Genomic DNA, 25998 nt, shown 5'->3' with positions numbered 1-25998 from the left:
ATTCATTTCTCGTTTAAGAAATGACATTTCCGTTTTTGTTATGTGCTTGTGAAGAAATGGTATTTAGGGTTAGGGTTTAACTTTTGCTGCTTTACTGCACCTTAATAGAATGCCAATGAGACAGGTTTCGTGTTTGTTATGTGCTTGTGAAGAAATGGTATTTAGGGTTAGGGTTTAACTTTTGCTGCTTTACTGCACCTTAATAGAATGCCAATGAGACAGGTTTCGATGTTATATTAAGAAATTTAGTCAACACGTGCTCCTAATTTGCCGTGCTGAATCAAAAGCCATAAATGATCCACACTGTATGTTCACTTTCTTGGACCATATTGCACTTGCTATAGGAAGCAAATATATCTTTCACTTTTACCTTGATTGAATGCATTTCTAAAAGTTGATCAAGTGTTAATATGTTTAATTGTAGGCTGCATCTAGATGAGTGTTCTTATATTGAATACATTGATTGTAAAATCCTTTTTGATGAGTGGATGACTCGGGAATATATATGTGCATCTATACACTAGATGCTATGATTGAACTGGACCAAACTATTTTCTGTCATGATTTATTCTGTTCCATTTTTGTTGTTGGTCTTACTATTTAATTAAATACTTATTTTGTTTTGCTAATTATCATGGTGATCCCATCTTCTTCCTTGTTTTGTAGATGGAGTCCACTACAATACCCGAGTTTGCTGGGAGGGTATCCTGGAAAACCAATATGGGAAATATTGCTGCCAAGTTTGCCAAGATGAATCTAACTGAAAGGGTAGAGCAAACCCAATTCAGATTCTTATTCAAAGGGCACCCGTTACTGCGTTTCTCAGGAATGATTATACACCACATGCTCCTCAGGAAGTCCAGCTCAAATTCTATGGAGATGAAGTTCCTTGTGAATGGAGAAGAGCTGTGCTTCGGGATGAGGGAGTTTGCATTGGTTACAGGTCTCAATTTTGGGAGATTCCCTACTGAGCAAACAATTTTCAACCAGGTTGAAGAATCTCCAACTTTGGTTCTTAAATATTTTAAACGTATTCCACTTATTAGAATAGCAGACCTTCATTCAAAATTCCTGTCCTGCTCTGATAGGGAAGATGCATGGAAATTGGGGCTGGTATACCTTGTTTCCCATTATCTCTTTGCCCTTGACCCGAGGAGGATAATAAATATGAAACTCTTCAGCATGGTCGATGACATCGACACCTTCCTCAATTTTCCATGGGGAAAGGTGGCCTTTAGAGCAACCATGAAGGGTTTGACCAGAGACCTTGATCGCTACAGGCAGCTGTATCTGCAGAAGAAGGATGCCGCCTCGGGGAAGAAGAACAAAGACAAAGAAAAAGATGTCGATGTTTCTTATACCGTATATGGGTTCGCACTAGCCTTACAAGTGTGGACTTATGAGGTGATCCAAACTTTTGTCCCCAATCTTGCAATTAAAACGACCCTTCAAACTGAAGAGCCTGTCTGCCCAAGAATAATACAGTACAAATCAAAGAGGAAGAGCACTGCCTCTGATCTTCAAACTGCCCTGCAAGGCACGATTGTTAAGCAAATGGAATTGTCTGAAGAAGAGAAGATCTTATATGCTGGGGATGACTTTGAAGATATGGGAGGTAATGTTTATGATGTCTTTTTTGATCTTGACTGTAGAAAGAGGAAATTGGGAGATATTGACGATGGAGTTCCTCATAAAAAAACTGTCATGAGGAAGAAAAGACAAATTACTCCAGCCAAAGCCAAACCTTCCACAAGAAGAAGAACCCGCAACCCTACCCCCAGCACCAGCACCAGCAGCTCTTATTCTGTCGAGAGCGCCACGAGTAGAAAAGACGAAGAAGAAGAAGAAGACGAAGACGAAGAATCCTCTCCCCCAACTCCAACAGCAACAACTCCCCACGATAGATGTAGATTGGATCAACTTTCGAAGGAGCTAAATGAATTCAAAACTGTAATGAGAAAGGAACTGACTCTCTTCAAAACTGAAATGAGAAATGAAATAAGGCTCATCAAAACCGAAATGAGAGATGACATAATTCTCATTAAACGGATGTTAAAGCAACTACAGCAAGGGGAGAATGATGTGGTGAACACTGAGGACAATGATGTGGTGATTTTGGAGAAAGACAATGCTGTGCTTGTGGAGGAGAATGAAGTTGAGGTATGTATTTCTTGTATTTCCTTGAATTTGGATAATTGGTGCATTTCTTGCATTTCGACTAATTGAAGGCTTTTCTGTTTATTGTAGGATGGACAAGAGGAAGACAATGATGTGCTGATTTTGGAGAAAGACAATGTTGGGCTTGTGGAGGATAATGAAGTTGAGGTATGTATTTCTTGCATTTCCTTGCATTTGTATAATTGGTGCATTTCTTGCATTTCGACTTATTGAAGGCTTTTCTGTTTATTGTAGGATGGACAGGAGGAAGACAATGTTGGGCTTGTGGAGAAAAAAATTGTTGAGGAGGACAATGAAAATGAAGAGAAGACAGTTGAAGATGGTGTTAAAAATACTGAGGTATGCATTTCTTGCATTTGGTGCAATTCGCGCACTTTTCCTAATTCTTGCATTTGGACTAATTGACTGGCTTTTCTGTTTATTGTAGGATGGACAGGAAAAAGACATTGTTGGTCTCTTGGAGAAGAACACTGTTGGGGAGGGGGAGGACAATGAAAATGAAGAGCAGACAGTTGAAGATGTGGAAGAAAATTTCGAGGTATGCATTTCTTCCATTTGGTGCAATTCGCGCACTTTTCATATTTCTTGCATTTGGACTAATTGAAGCGTTTTTCATGTTTTTGTAGGATGGGCCGTTGTTGGAGATGGAGAATGTTGGGAATTTGGAGGAGAAGACAGTTGAAGTTGGGCAAAAAAATTTCGAGGTATGCATTTCATGCATTTGGTGCAATTCGCGCACTTTACCTATTTCTTGCCTTTGGACTAATTGAATGGCTTTTCTGGTTTTTGTAGGATGGGCTTTTGTTGGAAATGGAGAAGACAGTTGAAGATGGGGAACACAATACTGAGGTATGCATTTCATGCATTTGGTGCAATTCGCGCACTTTACCTATTTCTTGCCTTTGGACTAATTGAATGGCTTTTCTGGTTTTTGTAGGATGGGCTTTTGTTGGAAATGGAGAAGACAGTTGAAGATGGGGAACACAATACTGAGGTATGCATTTCATGCATTTTGTGCAATTCGCGCACTTTGCCTATTTCTTGCCTTTGGACTAATTGAATGGCTTTTCTGGTTTTTGTAGGATGGGCTTTTGTTGGAAATGGAGAAGACAGTTGAAGATGGGGAACACAATACTGAGGTATGCATTTCATGCATTTGGTGCAATTCGCGCACTTTACCTATTTCTTGCCTTTGGACTAATTGAATGGCTTTTCTGGTTTTTGTAGGATGGGCTTTTGTTGGAAATGGAGAAGACAGTTGAAGATGGGGAACACAATACTGAGGTATGCATTTCATGCATTTGGTGCAATTCGCGCACTTTACCTATTTCTTGCCTTTGGACTAATTGAATGGCTTTTCTGGTTTTTGTAGGATGGGCTTTTGTTGGAAATGGAGAAGACAGTTGAAGATGGGGAACACAATACTGAGGTATGCATTTCATGCATTTGGTGCAATTCGCGCACTTTACCTATTTCTTGCCTTTGGACTAATTGAATGGCTTTTCTGGTTTTTGTAGGAAATGGAGAATGTTGGGAATTTGGAGGAGAAGGTGGAGGAGCAGGTGGAGGAGCAGGTGGAGAAGCAGGTGGAGAAGCAGGTGGAAGATAATGAAGATGATGTTGAAGAGAAGGTTGAAGAGAAGGTGGAAGAGGAGGTGGAAGAGGATTTCGTTGTGAAGAGGGGTAGGAAGGGGGTGCAGAGGGGTAGGAGGGTGGTGCAGAGGGTGGAGGATAATGAAGATGAGGTATGCAATTCTTGCATTTGGACTAATTGAAGACTTTTGTTGCCTAATTCAATGATTTCTTTGTAGGTGGACGATGATTTCGTTGTGAATAGGGGTAGGAAGGGGGTGCAGAGGGGTAGGAAGGGGGTGCAGAGGGGTAGGAAGGGGGTGCAGAGGGGTAGGAGGGTGGTGCAGAAGAAGGTGGACGATCATTTCGTTGTGCAGAAGAAGGTAGAGAAGAAGGAGGACAAGCGGATAGATGAGGATGTGGTGGTACTGGAAGATGCATCCCACATCCTATTTAAGAGAAAGAGGACGGCGTCGAAAGCTGTACTTAGTCCCTACGTCGTCCCTCGGCCAAGAAAGAAGACGATTGTTGTCGATCCTATGTCGACTTGTAATGAGCAACTGAAGAAAGAGTTCAGGAAAGAATTTGCGAAAGGGCCTAAATTTAAAGATGTTCAACTCCCTGATGGTGCTGGAGACCTTAAGTTCTTCACTACAATTCTGAGGTTAAATAGGTGGCTAACTGATGTGGAGATGAATGCAGCAATTTGTCTGCTAAGAGCAAGAGCAGTCGCCTACCCTAAGTCGTACCCGGAGCATTTCACCATCTTAGATTGCCAGTTTGGCCCTTTGGTTACTTCATACTATGACGATTTTGTTGCTGACTCGGTTGATCCAGAAAAACCAGAAGGCCATACTTTCTCTGACGTCTTTTACCACTACCATTGGGGTAGAGAAGATAAACATATGCCCGGTTGGAGCAGTGTTGATGTTATTTACTTCCCCCTCAACCTCAACAACGTACACTGGGTACTGTGTGTTATTCGATTGCAAGAATGGAGAATTGATGTTTATGATTGCGATCAGACAATTTTCAATGATGAAGAATTAGGAAAATACATGAAAGCCATTTGTGAGTTGTTGCCGCCCTTCCTTCATAAAGCAATGTCTGAAGTTGAAATGGCCAGGTATCCTAACATGATAAATGAAACTTTTAGATTTCATAGAATCCCACACCCTGAAGTACCAAAAGCAGAATGGAGTGGGGACTGTGGCGTTTTTGTATTAATGTATTTAGAGTACCTGACTGCTAAACTTGGTCTAGAAAATTGCATATCAAAGAATATGCAAGTATATAGAGAAAAGTGGGCAGTCAGGTTGTACCACCAGATTTTAGAGCCATGAAGTTGTAAACACTGAATTATTGTTGTATATTGTTTTGTAAACACTGAATTATTGTTGTATATTGTTTTGTAAACACTGAATTATTTCACGTGTATTGTAATATAATTCACGTGGTAATAGGTATCATAAAATTCACGTGTTTATATATTTAACGTGGTTGTAATAGGTATCATAAAATTCACGTGTATTGTAATATAATTCACGTGAATTATATAAACACGTGTATTACGTGTATTGTGTTCTGGAATATACCAATATAATTCACGTGGTTGTAATATAATTCACGTGACTTATATAAACACGTGTATTACGTGTATTATGTTCTGGAATATCCCAATATAATTCACGTGGTTGTAATATAATTCACGTGTATTGTATTACGCGTGATTCATAACTCACGTGTATTACAATATAACTCACGCGTATTGTAATATTACAATACACGTGAATTACATTACAATACACGTGAATTATACACGTGAATTACATTACAATACACGTGAATTAGCATTGTGCAATATATATGCGTGAGTCACTCACTGTATGGCCAACCTGTATGGAAATATCTGTATACAAATTTCAATCACCATACAATATTCGAAAACCAACAACAATCAATCAGCATACAATATTCGAAAACCAACAACAATAATCAGTATACAATATTCAAAATTGCACAGACAATATTCAAAATTGCACAGACAATATTCATGTTTGTGGCTGAGATGATGGCGGCTGAGATGATGATGCTCTTGCAGCTCTTGCAGTAGAGGGTGCAGGCATTACTGATTTGCATGTTGCCCTGTTGTGACCCTGACCACCACATGAGCTACATCTTCTCGGCACCTTACGAATTTCACCTTGGGATGACCTACGCTTTGTTTGAGGACGCCCTTTCTTAACCTTAACAGGTGGTTTAAGGCACACTCGTTGCTTGATATGTTCTGGAATATCCCAATACTCTTCATGACAAACTGGATATATTGTTTCCGCGTATGCATTGACCCACATTTCACTTGAGTAATACCTGAAACATGACAATTGAACATGTGAGAAATAAAGTTAGTTAGATAAATTCAATAGCAAATAATCTAAAGTAAACCTTGAGCAGAACTCATAGGCATCCAATCTATGGGTACGTGAAGCAGCCAGGGCATGAGTGCAAGGAAGACCAGATACATCAAATACCCTACAACTACAACTCATTCCTCTCAAGTCAATTTTATAATCAGATTCACCGTCATGGACATAAAACTCGAAACGGTTAAGTGGATGAACGTTATATAATCTGGCCTTCTCAGCTTGATCACGTAAGAACTTTTCATAATAAAAAGATAAACGTTCATTGTGATTGGAAGCTTTTTCTCTTCGACTGTTAAACCAATCTTGTAATGTGAATCTTAAATAATCAGCTAAGATTGATATGGGATACTTTCTAGCTTCCCTACTTTGACTATTGAAGCTCTCAGCGTAATTACTTGTCATTTGATTGTATCGTTTACCCGGAAAAAATGCACGACTCCATCTCTCAAACCCAATATCTGCCAAAACATAGCAATACGAGGGTCCTTAGCATTGATCTTGTCAAAATGCTGATTAAACTTCAAGATTGTGTATGCTTGAGAAGCCAAACCAAACTCGGCGTGGCAGTGATCGGTTTTGAATTTGGCCATAATATTCATCTTGATATGATATGTGCACGCACCGTGGTCAGCTTCTGGAAAAACAGCACACAAGGCATTGGCGATGCTTGGGTGTCTATCAGATACAAACACGAGATCATCAACCAATCCAATTGCATCTCTAAGTTTTTGCATGAAATAAGTCCAGGAGTTGTTATTTTCAGAATCAACAACGCCGAATGCAACAGGATAGAGTTGTTCATTCGCATCTAATGCTATCGCCACCAATAGCTGACCTCCAACCTTGTGCTTAAGAAAACTGGCATCGACGCACAATACTGGACGACAACAGTTTTTGAAACCCCTAATTGAGCAGCCTAAGGACATGAACATATACCTGAAATGACCGTGCTCATCCGTCTGGATGTCTGTTATGGTACCCGGATTGTTCTTCTCCAACATGTACAGGTATGATGGCAATTTACCGTAAGAATCTTCTACAGTTCCTCGCACCGCCATTAGGGCCTTTTCTCTAGACCGCCAAGCCTTATTATAAGACAACTTTATTCCATAAGTAGTCTGTATGTCTTCCATTATTTTCTTGGGCATGTGGTCATGGTGATGGTCCATGTACTTGCTCTTCATGCATTCCCCAAACACCCATGCTGGTGCTGGCCTTTGATTCTCTTGCCTCGTCACAATTGAACAGGTATGATCTTTTACGAATTTACGAATCTCAAACATTTCCGAGGAATTTACTCTGACAGCACGCAGTCTCCACTTGCAATTCTTATCCAAACATTTCACAACCCAAAGTTCTTTTTTTGACTTCAACACTTTGAATTCAAAATGATTAGTCATGGCATATTTATATAACCTCAGCTGAAGTTCTTTTTTATTCTCAAACAAAGAACTGACTTCCAATCCGATTCCGGTACTTACTGCCTCATGTAGAGGATTTTCACTACTTGGTATGCTACTAGCAACCCATTCACTGCAGCTTGGTTGAGTACGAACAACAACATTGTTTTGTTGTGTACTAGGAACCCAAGAACCGCTTGGATTTGGATTGGTACTAGGAACCCAATCAGAACTACTAGGTTGGGTAATAGGAACCCAATCATCATCAGCATCATCCCCCACATTCAGACGCAAATGTTCATCTTCAATGTCATTTTCAAAGAAAACCTCACGCTGCATCGGGAAGACGTCGGGGTCATCAATTTCTGGAACAGCTACACTTTCTTGAGTTGGTAGTGACTTCTCTACTAAGGATACACACAATGGAGTGCGGTTGTGGACTGAAACTGCTTCATGTAAAAAGAACTCCACATCCACATCTTTTTTTATATCAGTTATATAAGAAAATTTGGCAATCATGCCAGGAGCATTATACTTGGCTTGAAGCAATAAATCATATCTAGATTTGTCAACATCGGTAGCAGAATAAATTTGATCAACTAATTGGGCATAAGTAGAATTTTGGGGAACAATCATACCGCTGTTTGACTTTGCAGAAAAATGAGTAAGATCGTCCGTAGTTTTCCACTCTCCATCAAAGTAAAGAAGTACAGGTACTTGAGCTGCAATTGAAAACAGTTCAACAACATCACAAGAATTCAAAAAAGTAGTTATTCTAAGTTGGATTTTAAAAGCCTCCAAATTTTAATCTGAAAGATAATACAATAATATATTATGTTAATTAAGAAAATATATCTTTTGTACATAATCATTTTGTCTATCAAAAACAACTTTAAATAAGAAAGTAGCAGCTACAGAGACAACAAATCCTAATCCTAAACCCTCTCTATATTATATTAAAGCTATAATTATTGTGTTAACCATAGGATGATGATAGGTAAATTGAGAATTTAGTCAAGGGTACAACACATACAAGTAAATAGACACCAACTAAATAACATCTTCAAATAAGTATTCAAATTGAACAAACTTTGTTTCTTACAAGACTCTAATGAAATCAAGTCTATCAGTACTAACAAATAATAACATATAACAATTGTTAAGTGTAAATGAACTAACTGAAAGAGAAATATGATTGAGTAAAGACTGTTTATACCAAAACCATATATATACCCAGCTTTATACTCTATCAAGTTCAAAATTTATCATCATTGTTAATAAATAAGCCAAGGTTCAATATATAAGAAACAAGCCATAGAAGTACAGGTTAGGGTTTGATGATAAACAATTTCAGATATTATTCTTCCTTTCAATTCAATTCATTTCTTCTATCTGAATCTTTCATCTCTCTTACTCTCTTAGTAATGATAACTAAGAGTGTTTACGTAATCAAATCATTTCAATCATCCACAAATTACCCTTACTTTATTTGAATAGCATTTTAAATATTACATAAACATACCCATTTTGAGAACGAAGAGTAGTGGGTAAGCTGCTGCTGCTCGTGGTCGGGTTGTTCAGGGTATCGTGGTGTCGTCGTAGTCGTCCGCTGCTGCTGCTCGTGGTCGAGTTCTTCAGGGGAGGGTCGAGTCGGAGTGGCGAAAGCGAGAGAAGAGAGAAGGGGAAATTAAGGATTCGTGGTTTTGTTATAAATTAGGGCACAAAAATAATATATACGATGAAAGACGTGAATTGTTATTCACGTGTTTCATCTAAAACACGTGAATAAACTCACGCGTTTTATTGTGAAATGCATTCACGTGTTTCATCTAAAACACGTGAATAAACTCACGCGTTTTAATGTGAAATGCATTCACGCGTTTCATCTAAAACGCGTGAGTTTATTCACGCGTTTTAGATGAAACACGTGAATAGCAACATTGTTCCTTGTTCCTTGTTGTTTGAGTTATGTGGTGAATATGCGTGAATAACAACATTGTTCCTTGTTGTTTGAGTTATGTGGCGAATAACAACATTGTTCCTTGTTGTTTGATTATACACAATACACGTGAGTTATGAGGATAAGTTATGATATTGTTAACATAAGTAATAAAGCATAAATAGAAGAATATTCAGTAATATAAACCACCATAAATCATAAATATCCAAATTAAGTATTGTTATAAAACATAAATATCATAAATATCAAAAATAAGCCATAAATAGAAGAAGAACAGTAAGTCTAAACAACTCCAAATTAAGTAAGCAAATGCTGCAAATCACAAGCAGCAACAGATTGAAGCAACTTTGTATGAGGAACAACATGTTCATCCAATATGCTTGACAAAGCAGCCGCTGTCTCAAAAAGCCAATTGTCGGGGAGAACATCAAAATCCTTTTCTTCAATTGATCGATACCTGCTGTCTATCTCGAAGTATACTATTATAGTTTTCGCATCCCTTGGCTCAGCAAATGGATAATCTGGATTATCCGATTCTTTAATAGTACCACCTCCAGCAACTATTAACTCAATGAGATCCTGTTTGTAAAGTGTGTTGAAATTCCCTACAAATATAAAAATGTAACCGTCGAACAGTTTCGAACGCTGAAAAACCAACAAAGAAGATAATTTCAGTTATCATGCAAAAAAAGAAAAAGTACAGATAGGAGGAATAATACCAAACTCACATTATTCAACAACAGAAGTCTGCCTTTTCTAGGACCACCTTGGGCTCCATGATTATCATGTTTAACCTCATAAGGTTCCTCATCAACACAGTTTTCTGTTTCCAATGATGATTTTATCCCTAAACAAATGTGTATGAAAATAATTTTTAATCTAATTTAACAGACATATGTATGAAAATAATCTTGTTAACAGAGACTCACAATCAATAGTAAGGACCCATTTCCCGTTCAGAATTGCCTTCAATACTTTTTGAGTTCGGCCGCATGCACCATTGGGATCAGTGTAAGCAATAACATGAGTTACATCTTCTCTCCACTTCGGAGACACCCTTGCACCAAAAGTGCGAGCAAATTCAACTATCAACAACTGTGTAAAACAATAATATAATGGTTATTACATACAAAACTAGTTAATATGGACATAGTAGAGAGAATAGAACATACATTATTTTCAGGTGATAATTGATTGGGACATAAGGTCATAACAGTGTTTGTTGCCTGCATATTATAAAAAAAAAAGAGTTGAACGAACTGAGAAAACAATTTTATTAAAATCCATTTTAATACATACCATTTTGTTGAACGAACTGAGAAAACCACACGGCAGCTCCTGATCTAAATACTACAATATCCATCATTATAAACAGCAGAATATACATCAATAGCTAACCATACAATATTCATGTAATTGAAAATCAACAATCAATCAGTATATATAGGAAAACCAAACCTTAAACCCTAAATACAACAATATCCATGAATATGAATGGCAGAATATACATCGAAACCTAACCCTAAACATAAATACTATAATATCTATCAATATAAATGGCAAAATATACATCAAAACCTAACCATAAACCTAAATACATCAATATCCATTATAAACAGCATAATATACATCAAAACCAAACCCTAAACCTAAATACATCCATATAAATGGCAGAATATACATCGAAACCTAACCCTAAACCCAAATACTTCGATATACATAGGAAACGGCATAATATACATCAAAACCAAACCTTTACCCCTAAATACACCAATATCCATGAATATAAACGGTAAATATACATCAAAACCTAACCCTAAACCTAAATACTTCGATATACATAGGAAACGGCATAATATACATCAAAACCAATCCTTTAACCCTAAATACATCCATATCCATGAATATAAACGGTAAATATACATCAAAACCTAAGTCTAAACCCTAAGCCCTAAACTGACCTGATGATGTTGAAGAACGATGATGTTGGAAGGATCTCGAAGATGTTGAGGAACGATGATGTTGAGGAACAATGATGTTGAGGAACGCTGATGTTGAGGAACGATGATCTTGATGGATGTGGGAATGGAAAGTCGGCCGCAGTCGGAGTGGGAGGGAGAATCGGGGAGGTTTTGTTTAAAATTAGGGCGTAAAAATTATATATAAGACTAAAGACGCGATTTACCATGGACGCGATTTAATCTAAATCGCGTGAGTTCATCACCGCGATTTAGATTAAATCGCGTGCATGGTAAATCGCGTACATTTAAAAACGCGAATTACGAATCACGCGTTTCATCTAAATCGCGGTGATGAACACACGCGATTTAGATGAATCGCGTGATTGGTAATTCGCGTCTTTGAGCGTAAGAAATGGCGCCGAAGGGGTATTTCCGACATTTCGCAGGGCAAAAGGGCCCTTTTTGCCAACTTTAGTAGGCGGGGGCCCTTTTTGGAATTTCCCCTGTTATGGGGGCCATTTCATCAAATTTCCCTCCAGAATCCCAGATATCGGTCAGATCAAATCGACCCTCTTCGGCCCAACAGTTCTTGACGGCCCAATCCTCGTTCCCTTGAGCGCCGATGAACCCTAGTTCCTGTAATCTCATCTGTTCGATCGCTCATTACCCAGATCATTCAGTAACAAATACCCAGTAAAGATCCACTGCCCACCTTCATGTTAAGCTTCTGTACTGGGAAAGCGATGATTACAAAAGTCAAATATGTCATTCTCCGTACTAATATGATTCACAGTCGCAGTCTACGGTCATATTTGTCGTCGACAGGGAGCGATCGTGGATTGTTGTTTTGGGGTAGGAATTTTTGCAGCAATAGGGCTCAACAGCTAGATGGAGTGCCGAAGGAGAGAGTGGATTGCGTTGTGATAGGCGCTGGAGTGGTGGGATTGGCGGTGGCTAGAGAGCTTGCCCACAATCATGGTCGACAAGTTTTAGTCGTTGATTCTGCTCCAACTTTTGGTACAGGGACGAGTTCTCGTAACAGCGAAGTCATCCATGCTGGTATCTATTACCCTACTAATTCTCTAAAGGTTCATCCTTTCTCTCTCTTTTTGTCAAGTTCTCATACACTTTGCAACCACAATTGATGGATTGAACTGAAGGAGATATGCTAGTTATATTTGCCATCTTGAACATTTGATGTATCTTGTTTGAAGGTTAATGTTTCTGGATAGGAGGTTTTAATATTGTTCACGGTTTTTCTTGCTCAATAAATTGACTGTCCTCTGTTTTCATGAACCCAACTAATCATCCTTTATTATTGCTATAACACTTTTGAAATGTTTTGTCAATTGTATTGCAGGCACTTTTTTGTGTTAAGGGAAGGAAAATGCTTTATAATTACTGCAAGGAACATGATATTCCACACAAACAAATTGGTAAACTCATAGTTGCCACAGGATCTTCTGAAGTTCCAAAGCTAACTGCTTTACTAAACCTTGGGATGGAAAATGGAGTTGACTCTTTAAGAATGATGGAAGGTCATGAAGCGATGAGTATTGAACCCGAACTGAAGTGTGTAAAGGCTTTACTATCACCCGTGTCAGGAATTGTCGATACTCATTCTTTCATGTTGTCTCTAGTGGTATGTTTCCTGTCTCTTTCCACTCTTTATTTATTTTGTTATGGGAATGATCCAGAGCTTTATTTTAATAAATAAAAACCATCGATGAAGAAAGATACCAACATGTTGAGTATCACAAACAAAAAGCAATAAATTTTAACCTTAAAAAAATTTAAACAAGATATGGAAGGCATAAATCAAGACATTCTCAGATTTTCCATTTCGTGAGAAGGTTTTTTATTAAGGAAGCTTGAGAAAGACTCTTTTCTTTAGCTTTCACAATGTCCCTTTCCTTAATGCTGTTCCACCCTTTCGGTCACCATAGATTCATCATGCTTTTCCTTATTCTATATGATTAAAGATCCTAACACTATCAGATAAGTATTCAAATACAATAGTTGTTTTAGTATCTCTGATATTACTATGAATTAAATATATTGACAGGGGTGTTACACAAATGTCGGTCTAGGGGGAAGCTGAGAGCTGTGGAGCAACTTTTGCATACAACACTAGCGTTATTGGTGGTCATTTAGAAGATAATCAATTGTATCTGCATACAGTTGAGAGCAAGGTCCTTGAAGATAGCTATGGGAAGTTTCAGCTGCAGCAGCCAGAGCTTATTCTAGTTCCCAAGCTTATAATAAACTCGGCAGGCTTAAGTGCTCAAGCCCTTGCAAAACGATTCTTTGGAATTGACATTCGAGTCATTCCAGCTTCATTTAGTGCACGAGGTTGCTACTTCACTCTATCAAACACTAAAAATCCACCATTTGAGCATTTGATCTATCCTATTCCTGAGGATGGTGGGCTTGGAGTACATGTTACCCTGGATTTGAATGGACAAGTAAAATTTGGCCCAGATGTTGCATGGATAGATAATATTGATGACGTCTCAAGTTTCTTAAATAGGTAACATTTCAGACTCTTAAACTTCTGTTTTCGAATTCTTTTGCATTAGGTGTTCAATTTGTTTCCTAGAAAAATCAGCTATAATTTGATTATCATCAAATATCAATTGTTTATTTTGTGTTACTCTTTTGTCCAGGTTTGATTACACGGTAAATCCAAACCGCTCAAATGTTTTTTACCCAGAGATAAGAAAGTACTATCCCAATTTAAAAGATGGATCTTTGGAGCCTGGCTATGCTGGCATTCGACCAAAACTTTGTGGTCCTGGGCACAGTTTCACTGATTTCCTAATTCAGGTTAGTTCTTGATGAACTATACTTCAACTATCTGTTGTGTTTTCTAATTATTTCCCAGTTTCTAATTTACCTATTACCATTTCCCATGTAGTTAATTTAACAAATTCATATAACTATTATAAAGTTGAAACTGTATTGAAGTGGTCTAAGTTAATTGGATGTATTTCCATGTTTAACTTGACAGTAAACCCTAAACAAGAATGAAAAAATAATAGCTTAAATAATTTCCAATCACCAAAGGATTTTTTTTAGTGAATAGCTCATAAACAATACTAATAACATTTAATGAAAGTCCATTTGGTCATGAATGTAATTCGCTGATAAATATTTTTAATTTATATATAATAATTTGTGGATTTTCAGTAGCAAACTTCTTCTCTAAACACATTAATATTATTGTTAAATTAAATAAAATAATTATTAATAATAAGATTTAGTATATGAACAATATTTTTAACATGTACTAATTTATGACTTAAGTTAGAAGTTATTCTTACTTTTAGTTAATAAAGTTTTACATGCTAGATGTATTGTTAAAATATATAAAATCTTATTTTAATAATATTTATTTATTTATTTTAATAATACTATTAAAGTGATTAGAGAAGTAATTTGTTACTCATAATCCATAATTTATTATGTACTTCTCTAAAATATTTTTAAATTATATATAATAATTTGTTAATTTTGAGCTGCAAACTTCTTCTTTAAAAACATTAATATGATTGTTAAATTAAATAAAATTATTATTAATAATTGTAGCCTTAAATTTTAATAACAATTTGAACATCATTTGTCTATTTCTTTCTGTGTATCTATTCTAACTTTGTAGGGTGAGGACGATCATGGGGTGCTTGGGTTAGTGAACCTATTTGGAATCGAGTCGCCAGGTCTTACTTCAAGCTTGGCTATCGCAGAATATGTTGCTGCCAAATTCTCTAAATGAGTATGTACTTATATGTTTTTGATTATGCTTTTGGATGGGATAGTGAGTTTCTGAATCTGGGTCACAAACTAAGTTATGCATTTTAGTTTAGAAATGAAGTCATAACACTCAGATTTGTAATATAGAGAACATAGACCCTGTTTACATACATGGCTTAATAATCTATGATAGTTCTGATGTTAGTTTCTTATTTTATTTTTAATTTTAAGAAGCTAACATAAACCCTAGTTATGGCTATTCATTTCGTTTTAGGTGAGAATTGAATATAAAATTTTGTATGATTTAGGATTGATATAGTTATAGTTTAGTTGAAATTAAAATTGGGATCTAATTTCAAAATAAATAAAAAAATCATTGTTTTTGTTGACTTAAAAAGTAGAGATTTGTTTTTATGTTAACTTTTAAGTTTAAGTTATTCTCATTTTAGAATTGAAAATCATTGACTTCTTTTTCAAACACTATTTAATTTTAATTGTACTCATTCAAACATAATGTTATTTTATAACATAAAATTGAATTGATAATTTGAACTTTTTTTTAAGTTTTATAGTCTATTTAAGATTGATTGATTTAATTATTATTAAACAAATATTGTAGTGTGATCCTAATTTTATTGTTTTAACCTTTGGCATATAATCCTATATGTACGACAAAATCTGGTCATATAATTTAAGAGATATAGCCACGACATGTTTGAAGTAAATATTAACAAGTTAGACTATTTTTTTATTTTATTTTATTTTTATTTCGAGGTTTATTTTTTATGTGGTTTTGTTCTATTCTTTTATAAGATGTTAAATAACTTAAGTTAATTCTTATTCATATTTAACATTAAAGTTTGAATGAACAAGTTGTATCTAGTGTCAACTATCACACATTTGTGCCGCCCTAATCCCACCATCTATAATAATAATATTTTTTTTTTATATGTTTTACATGTAAAAAAAGAACCTTTTATTTTAAAAAGTTATATTGTGCTGCCCTAGTTCTAATGTATATTTATCAGTTTTTAGATTAATTTTCAATTATCTTGATTCCTATTCACTCTAAATAGAGTGAAAAAAAATCTTATTTACAAGATTAAATGAGTTAAGATTTCATTTTACTATAAAAGAAAGAAAAAAAGTTAGGATTGAAATAGAAAGAATATTATCAATTAACCCATCTCTACCATCAAAACTTGCCCATTCCTAACTAATTAATTTTAAATTAGTTTTTAATTTTTAATTATTCAAATGCAAAAACTTGAATACATATATTATGATTATGAGATATTGTGCACTCATTTATGAACCTTTACAACTAAGTTATAAATTTTCACTTTTTTCTTAATTAAAGGAAATACTAAAAATAAAAACAAATATCTTAACTTTTTTGAATTGGGATCCGTTGTCAAAAAAAAATTATCCCACTTGTTGATATCAGAGAAAAGAGAGGAAATAGAAAATTGAATATTAAAATAAAATATAATATATATAATTTTTTAGAGTTTAGAGTTTAGAATTTAAGATTTAAGATTTAAGGTTTAAGGTTTAAAGTTTAGAGTTTGGATTTTAGAATTTAAGGTTTATGTCATATATATATATATATATATATATATATATATATATATATATATATATATATATATATATATATATATATATATATATATATATATATATATATATATATAATTTTTTATTTGTCTCATTTATCAAACATCTTTTTTATCTATGAGACAACAAGTGAGACAGTCTCTTGGGACAACAATACTCATTCACTACACAAGTAGCAGCACACCAAATCAGATTCGTGATATTATTTTCGTTTCCAACTTATTTACTCCTATCACGACATCAAATTCGTAGCCTTATTTTCGTTTATATTGATGAAATAAATTATACATATTATAATTGGGCTTAATTCAAATAAATAAAAATCTTCTCCACCCACAATTATTATAAAAAAAACATTTCTTTGACAAAGTCTTTCCTACTCTCGTCTTCTTCCTAACTGGTTTAATTCCACACCCTCTATAATATTCCTCAATCCCTTAAATCATCATTTGTTCTTAACTAATCATTATTTAATCATTAATCATATTTTAATCAATAGTTGTTAACAAGCTTACATCAATCCTTAAATATATAATAACACTCAATCAATTTCCATCATAAACATAAACTTTACCTCCATTAGAAAAAAAAATGGGTCAAGATTCAATCAGAAGACTATTTGATGAATACGAAGTTCTATCCGAACTAGGAAGAGGAGGTTTCTCAATAGTAAGAAGAGGCAAAAGAAAATCCGGCAACGGCGAAGACGTAGCAATCAAGACTCTCCGACGATCTAGTCCATTACCCACGGCGGCGCGTAGGCGCGTGACGGTGGCGGACGCGCTTTTGACTAATGAAATATTGGTTATGAGAAAGATAGTTGAAGATGTTTGTCCACATGATAATGTTATTCAACTTTATGATGTTTGTGAAGATGTTGGTGGTGTTCATTTGATACTTGAACTTTGCTCCGGCGGTGAACTTTTTGATCGGATTGTTAAGGCGCAAAGTACTTATTCGGAAGTTGGAGCTGCTGCTGTTGTACGGCAAATTGCGAGTGGACTTTACGCGCTGCATCGTGCGGGTATTGTACATAGGTAAATAAATTATCTTCTTTATGTGATGTCATGGAAAAAAAAGTTTGTTTTTGTTGCCGTATGAATTTAATATTTTAATTAGAAATTAAGTATATTAATAAAATTTTAATAACCCAATTGTTATTTGAAACGGTCGATTTAATTAAGCCGGTTTTGAATTTTGAATTTGTCATGACTCGAATTATTAAAATGATTTTAGTCATTAGTGTTTTTTTAGATGTACAAAACATTTTTATCTTATTACTTATTAGTTTTGATTTTTTAATTAATTTTTCACATTTTTTAAAAATAAAATATTTATAGACGTTTTGTACGTATTTTATTTTTGTTGAAGTTGGTTTGAGTAATTAAAAAACTGCTTAATATTTGTTTAGAAAAAGTTTGAATAAATTTGATAGATTTTGTATTTAATTATTTTTAATGAATTTTATAATCACGTAACTTTGTGTGGTTTATCAATTTGAAAGTATTTATATTTTAAATTAATTTTTTTTATATATATATTCAAAAGTCAAAACTGTAGAATAAAGTTTGAATGTATGTAATATGTGAGTATTTTGGATTTACAAAATTTAAAATCATCAATTGACAAATTTGTTAATAATAAACCATACTTATTATCATGTATATAAATAATGTACATGAATAAGAAAGAACATAAATAAGGTCGATAATACAATTCATGAATAATTCATGAATAATATATATGAATAATGTCATTAATAGAGTGCCTAAGCATAATTCATGAAAAATCTTAAACAAGGACATATTGTATTTTTATTTGAAAATGAGCACAATCTTTCCTATTATTACTATTGCTATTGAAATTATTCATTTTTTTTCAAAACATATTCTATTGACGCGCAATCGAACTCAGGTCTCTTGTAAAAGAGCCAACGTAAACGTAACACATTAGACAAAATAAAATAAAAGATTCATGAATTACGGGGACAACAATGTCATGAATTATAAGATTCATTATATTAAATACAATTTGCACTCCAAAACACAATTGCATTATAACAATAATTTTTGACTGAATATCACATTAGGGTCACTTAATAAATTTGAAATTAAATTGGTCTAATACAGATTTGACCTTTATAATACAATACTATCACTCTTGGTTTACATCCAGTTTGATTAGAACGTTTTCGTCCGAATTTTTATGATTTTACGAATTTATTTACCACTTTGTATAACAAAGTAATTGTTTACACTTCAAAAACATCAGTTAACATAATCAGGTCATAAATCCGGTTACTTACAGGGATTTGAAGCCGGAAAATTGCTTATTCCTTAACAAGAGTGAAGATTCTCCATTGAAGATAATGGATTTCGGATTGAGTTGGGTGGAGGACTATACTGATCCAGTTGTGGGTCTATTTGGATCCATAGATTATGTATCACCAGAGGCTCTATCTCTTTCATTACAGCACAAAGGAAGTGGTGGTGAAATTTCAGGGTACCATCAAACTGGGATATCTTCTAAGAGTGATATGTGGTCTCTAGGAGTAATCTTGTACATCCTTCTTTCCGGGTAATTTTTCTCTTAAAAGATTAAATGTCACGAGTTCGATTTTCATATCCCGTACCATGAATTTACAGGCATCCACCTTTCATTGCTCAATCTCTTACACAAAAGCAACAAATGATCATGGCTGTAAGTCAAGCAATTATATTCATTCATTCTTCTTCAAAAAACTTACATTTTTTATGTGTGAAGGGAGAGTTTATGTTCTATGAGAGGTCATGGAAGAACATTAGTCCATCAGCAAAGCAACTCATTTCCAGTCTCCTAACAGTTGATCCAAACAAACGCCCCACTGCTCAAGAGGTACATGCAACATCTCATCACAACCAAATTCATTTCAAAATTGATCAATTTATCAAGAACAGATTATAACTATGAGTTTTTTGTTTGTGTTTTGATGTGGGTAAGTTAGATTCTACAACATCCTTGGGTTAGAGGACAATTGGCAAAGCAAGAGAGGATGGATGCAGAGATAGTGTCGCGGCTTCAGAGTTTCAATGCACGTCGCAAATTCAGAGCCGCTGCCATAGCAAGTGTGTGGAGCAGCAGCATGTTCTTGCGCACTAAGAAGCTCAGGAGCCTAGTTGGCCATGATTACGATCTTACTCCGGAAGAACTCGAGAGCCTCAACCTACACTTCAAGAAAATGTGAGTTCTAATCAATGCATAATGCCCAATTTTGAGAAATCTCAATAAACATAAATTCTATACTTGAAAGGTTACATCTAATCTTGTGTAAGGTAAAAATAGCTATAGTTACCAACTTAAGTTCCTTTTGAATTATACAATAATTGATTAGAAAATTGTCAAATAACAAGAATTAAAGGTTTAAATACTAAAAATCATGAGTTTGATTTTCACTACTAACACATTAAGTTTTAGTGATCGTGTTAGTTTCTTAAATTTAAAAAATCTCATAATGTATAGAATTAAGTAAGGGTATCAATTCAGGCCCAGGTCTGGGTTGACATGTTAACAGGTTGAGCGTTACCAACCTAAATATGACATGTTTAGTAATTCAAGTCAAATTCATTAACCTGAACCTGACGTGTTTATTTATAATTGACTTGATCCCGATTGACCCGACTCAACTCGAACCCAACATTATTTAACCCGATGTGTCATATCTTAAATTGACATTAACACAGAAAACCGAAGCTAAATCACAAATCCATTCAAAAAAACCGTACAAAAAAAAATTAGTGAGTGAGTATGAAAACATAAACACAAAACCTAAAAAATAACTTGTAAATGGGTTCGCGGGTCTACTTTGGGTCATTTTAGGTCGACCCGATTTTGACCTATTTATTAATCAGGTTAAATAGGTCGACCTGATTTCAACCCGAACCCAAAAATAGACGACTCTAACCTAATTTTTCCGTGTTTGGTTCATATGGTGTTTTCGTGTCGGGTTAAAAATTGACGACCTTAGGATTAAGTATGACAATTATAATATGCTTTACGGTTTTCGAAATACCTTGTTTATGACTTAAAAATTTGCAGATGTACAAAGGAAGGAGAAGACAAGAACAATGGCGCAACCCTAACTCAATTTGAGGAGGTACTAAAAGCAATGGAGATGACATCTCTTTCTCCATTAGCCGGAAGAATATTCGATCTATTTGACAATAACAGAGACGGAACCGTCGATATGAGAGAAATCCTCTGTGGATTTTCCAATCTAAAAAACTCTCAAGGAGATGACGCTCTCCGCCTCTGTTTCCAGATGTACGATACAGATAGATCAGGTTGTATTAGCAAAGAAGAAGTAGCATCAATGCTTCGAGTAAGATCTCAGATCTCAGATTTCTCTTTCTCTTTCTCTATTTCAATGATTGACGAAGGCGAATGCAGGCGTTGCCGGAGGAATGTTTACCGATTGATATAACTGAACCGGGGAAACTAGACGAAATCTTTGATATGATGGATGCGAATAACGATGGAAAAGTTACTTTTGATGAATTTAAAGCTGCTGTTCAAGTTGATAGATCTCTTCAAGATGCGGTTCTTTCATCTCTTCGTCCTTCTCAATCTTTTAAACTCTCGTAAGATTTCTCAATTTCAGATCTGTTTAAATGTTCAATTCAGAATGATCTATGATTATTTGATATTATGGTTTTCATATTGTTAATTGAATGATAACGATGATATAATTTCGAAAACTAGGTTTTATATTGGAATGATAACGATCACTTAGTTTCGAAAAGCAGGTTTTACATCGGATTGAAAATGAACACCTAATTTCGAGAACTAGGTTTTATATCAGAATTCAAACGATCACCTAGTTACGAGAACTATGTTTTACACTGGAGTGATAACGATCACCTAGTTTGGAGAATCATGTTTTAAATTGGAGTGAAAACTATCACCTAATTTCAAGAGGTAGATTTTACATGTAAATGAAAACGATCAAATAATTACGAGAACTAGGTTTTAAATGGAGTTAAAACGATCACCTAATTCAGAGAACTTGGTTTTACATCAGAGTAATAACGATTACTTAGTTTCGAAACTATGTTTTATATCGGAGTGTAGAGTCGGCTGAGAAATTCATAAGTCTTGTTTTTTTTCTCTCTTTATGGTTTTTTTTGTAATTTAATTTCTTCAGATGTAATGATTTGTTACTTTGTGTTTAAACGAATTCTATTATTTAATATTTCATAAAAAATTTAAAACAAAAACTATAATAAGATATGAACAGGTATTTAACCTATCTAAACACCTATTTAAATCGAAGTTAAACCGATTATTTTAATAGTGAAACAAACTTGGCCAACTCCAAATCAAGATTAACGACTTTTTTTTTATATGTTTTTCTTGTAAAAAATTAATGTGCATACTTTATAAAAAATAATTAATAAAATAAAATAAAATAAAATAAAACTATCTTTTAGAATAGATAGATTATGAATATTAAACTTAATATTGAATAATTGTTTTTGGATACATATTATTTTTAATTGAATATAACCTTAACCAAAAGAATTCTAATTGGGTGATATATATAAATATATTTAAAAATGATCATTTATTTTTAAATTTGGATCCATATTTATTCATAAAGAATTGTGAGGTATGCATATTGGATTTTTACATTAACTAGAATGCACGGATAATAATATATACAAAATATATCATTATGAAATTCAACCCATTTTAAATAATAAACATTAATATTTAATCTTTAAAAAAAAATATAAAACTTATCCTAGAATGCATTAATTTATAGTTATTATATTGATTAACGAATTATCATATTTATTTACACAAAGATACAAATCAAGAAAGTTCTAACAAAATGGTGACTTAAACTTAATGTAAGGAAAAAAATAAAAAATAGTTGAGTCTGAGAATAGTCCAAAACCCATGATTTTATCTTAAAATAATTAGACAACTAATATTAAATTATAATTATTTTTTAAAGATTGAGATGTATATATAATTGGTAAATAATAACTTATAAATATTCAACCACACATATATATATATATATATTATATATGTATATATATATTTATATATATATATATTATATATTATATATATATATTATATATATATATTATATATATATATATATAATATAATATTATATATATATAATATAATATAATATTATATATATATATATATTATATTATATTATATTATATTATATATATAATATTATATATATATATTATATTATATAATATTATATATATATATTATATTATATTATATTATATATATATATAATATTATATATATATATTATATTAAAAAAATGGTATATATATAATGTGGCCATTTCAAATATATAATAGTGTATTTGTTATTATCATTTCAAAAAATTCAAAATTCTATAATATTAGGAATGAAAATTTGATCGATACTTTGGAAAACTAAGTTTGTATTAATAAATATATAGATCATGTGTGATAATTTAATACTTCTATATTATTAATTTAATGAAAACAAATATGGTATAAAATAAAATACATTCATTATAATAAATATATTATGACATAAATATTTATAGACAAGAAATTGAATTTTTAATTGTCATAATTATTAATATAAAATTATCACAATTTTTTAAAAGAAAATTGTGATAATTTAATAAATTCCACAATTTTTGAATAATTTTTTTTGATAATTTAGTACTAGTTAATTTTATATCAACATTAAAGTTAATTCCTTTTTGAGAAGAAAAATTATCATAATTTTTGAAAAAAAAATGTGATAATTTTTGTACCAACTATTTTTTTTTTGATAATTTAATTTTATTATAATAAAATAATTTGACATTAAATTTGATTAATTTCTATATTAAATTTTATTTGACCAACTCATTGAGGTCCATTATATTATTAAATTTGGTAAACAACTTATTATCTTAATAGAAATCAAATATTTGTGAAGATTCTCATTTAAAAAAAGTTTAATAGTTCTTGACAATTAGATTGAAGATTTCCTCAATACACACATTCAATTGAAAAACTTTATAATTTCATAAAAAAGGTAACAAAATAAATTATTGAAATAGTTATAGATAAGTAATAATATAGAAAACTGTTATTTAAAAAATTAATGATAATAAAAAAATAAATTGATTCTAAAAGTTACTTTAAACTATTATTATTTTTTAGATGTGAATTTTTTTTTTTTATTATTTTATTATTATGATGTTGATCAAGCTTATAATTAGAGTTTCTCCACACACAATATTCATTTGAAAGACTCAAATGCATTGTACCAAATCTCCAAGACAAATATGAAGTCCTTAGCCACTTCATTGCTTGTATTTTGTATTGCCTTACTTGCATTATCTTGGACTATTTCAGCTGATACCCTTCAAAATTTTGTTGAATGTGTCTCACATAACTCACCAAATCCTTCTTCAATTTCAAAAATTATCTACACATCGAGTGACTCTTCGTATTTGTCTGTCTTGAACTTTTCAATACACAATTTGCGATTCACCTTGCCATCTACTCCGAAGCCCCTTGTGATCGTAACACCCTTAAATGAATCACAAGTTTTCCCATTCATTTCTTGTTCCAAAGCTTATGGGATGCAAATAAGGGTTAGAAGTGGAGGACATGACTACGAGGGTCTCTCTTATGTTTCTCAGGTCCCTTTCATAATTCTCGATCTCATTAACATTCGATCTATTGAAGTAGACCTTAAGAGTAAAACTGCTTGGGTTCAAGCAGGTGCGACGGTTGGCGAACTTTATTATAGTATAGTTGAGAAAAGTGGAACCCTATCATTTCCAGCTGGAATCTGTCCCACTGTTGGTGTTGGTGGACATTTTAGTGGGGGAGGATATGGATCGCTGCTACGTAAATACGGTCTTGCTGCCGATAACATTATTGATGCTCGCATGTATAATGCAAATGGAACTCTCTTGGATAGAAAATCAATGGGTGAAGATCTATTTTGGGCTATACGAGGTGGTGGAGGCGGAAGTTTTGGTGTCATTCTTGCATGGAAAGTAAACCTAGTTAGTGTCCCATCTACCGTCACAGTTTTCAACGTTCGAAAAACCTTAGAACAAAACGCTACCAATCTTATTTATCGATGGCAATATGTTGCAAGTAAGTTTCCAAAAGAACTATTCATTAGAATCACCATCGGTAGAGAAAAGTCTAGTGAGGAAGGAAAATTTACAATATTGGCCTCGTTCATTTCCTTGTACCTTGGACGAGTTGATGACCTTATTCATTTGATGCAAGACGAATTCCCCGAGCTTGGTTTGACGAAAGATGATTGCATCGAGTTAAGCTGGATCCAATCCATCTTTTTTTTCTATGGTTGGAATATTGGGGAACCGTTGAAGAGTTTGCAAAGTAGAAGTCAACACAAACTACATTATTTCAAATCAAAATCTGATTATGTGCAAGAGCCTATTCCCATATCTGGCTTAGAAGGGATGTTGAATATGTTCTTTGAGGATGGTGCTGGCGAGTCTCAACTTGTCTTGAACCCATATGGTGGAAGAATGGATGAAATATCAAAATCCTCAATTCCCTTCCCACATAGGGCGGGGAATTTATACAAGATCGGATACACTGCGAGCTGGGATGAAGCGAGCACAACCGTGGCTAATAGTCGTATAGATTGGATCCGAAGGCTTTACAAATATATGGAACCTTATGTTTCAAAAAATCCAAGAGCAGCATATATCAACTATAGAGATCTCGACATCGGGGCAAATATGCAACATAACACAAGCTATGAACAAGCAAGCATTTGGGGGGTGAAATATTTCAAAAACAATTTTAAGAAGCTGGCAAAGATTAAATCTCAAATTGACCCATCAAACTTCTTTTGGAATGAACAAAGTATTCCCGCTTAAGATAACATGTTCGAAAAGATAGCGCATGTCTATTATAGATATATGCAACTACATATCTTTCAAAACATTTCTACAAAATAAGAAAAACTAGTATCCATTACATTACATTACATTACATTACATTACATTACATTACATTACATTACATTACATTACATTACATTACATTACATTACATTACATTACATTGTAATTTTAATTTCTTTTGAGTCTTGTA

General features: G+C 33.4%; 3 protein-coding genes across 3 annotated transcripts; all 3 read left to right on the top strand.

Annotated features, from left to right (window-relative positions):
- Positions 1–12034: 12034 nt before the first annotated feature.
- Positions 12035–15277, top strand: LOC124941592 (L-2-hydroxyglutarate dehydrogenase, mitochondrial). The gene is made up of 5 exons (XM_047481932.1): positions 12035–12585; positions 12858–13139; positions 13588–14027; positions 14164–14323; positions 15156–15277. The coding sequence occupies exons 1-5, from the start codon at positions 12214–12216 to the stop codon at positions 15267–15269; spliced, it is 1368 nt and encodes a 455-aa protein (XP_047337888.1). The 5' UTR covers positions 12035–12213; the 3' UTR covers positions 15270–15277.
- A 2180-nt stretch (positions 15278–17457) lies between these two features.
- LOC124942042 (calcium and calcium/calmodulin-dependent serine/threonine-protein kinase-like) lies at positions 17458–21546 on the top strand. The gene is made up of 7 exons (XM_047482449.1): positions 17458–17904; positions 19175–19444; positions 19513–19567; positions 19631–19741; positions 19851–20086; positions 20942–21224; positions 21293–21546. The coding sequence occupies exons 1-7, from the start codon at positions 17459–17461 to the stop codon at positions 21485–21487; spliced, it is 1596 nt and encodes a 531-aa protein (XP_047338405.1). The 5' UTR covers position 17458; the 3' UTR covers positions 21488–21546.
- Positions 21547–24194: 2648 nt separating this feature from the next.
- On the top strand, positions 24195–25781 carry LOC124942917 (cannabidiolic acid synthase-like 1). Its single transcript, XM_047483489.1, has one exon. The coding sequence runs from the start codon at positions 24195–24197 to the stop codon at positions 25779–25781; it is 1587 nt and encodes a 528-aa protein (XP_047339445.1).
- The last annotated feature ends 217 nt before the right edge of the window (positions 25782–25998 follow it).

Source organism: Impatiens glandulifera, chromosome 6 (genome assembly GCF_907164915.1).
Source record: "Impatiens glandulifera chromosome 6, dImpGla2.1, whole genome shotgun sequence".
Classification (NCBI taxonomy): Eukaryota; Viridiplantae; Streptophyta; class Magnoliopsida; order Ericales; family Balsaminaceae; genus Impatiens; species Impatiens glandulifera.
This window is presented reverse-complemented; position numbering and strand designations above follow the sequence as displayed.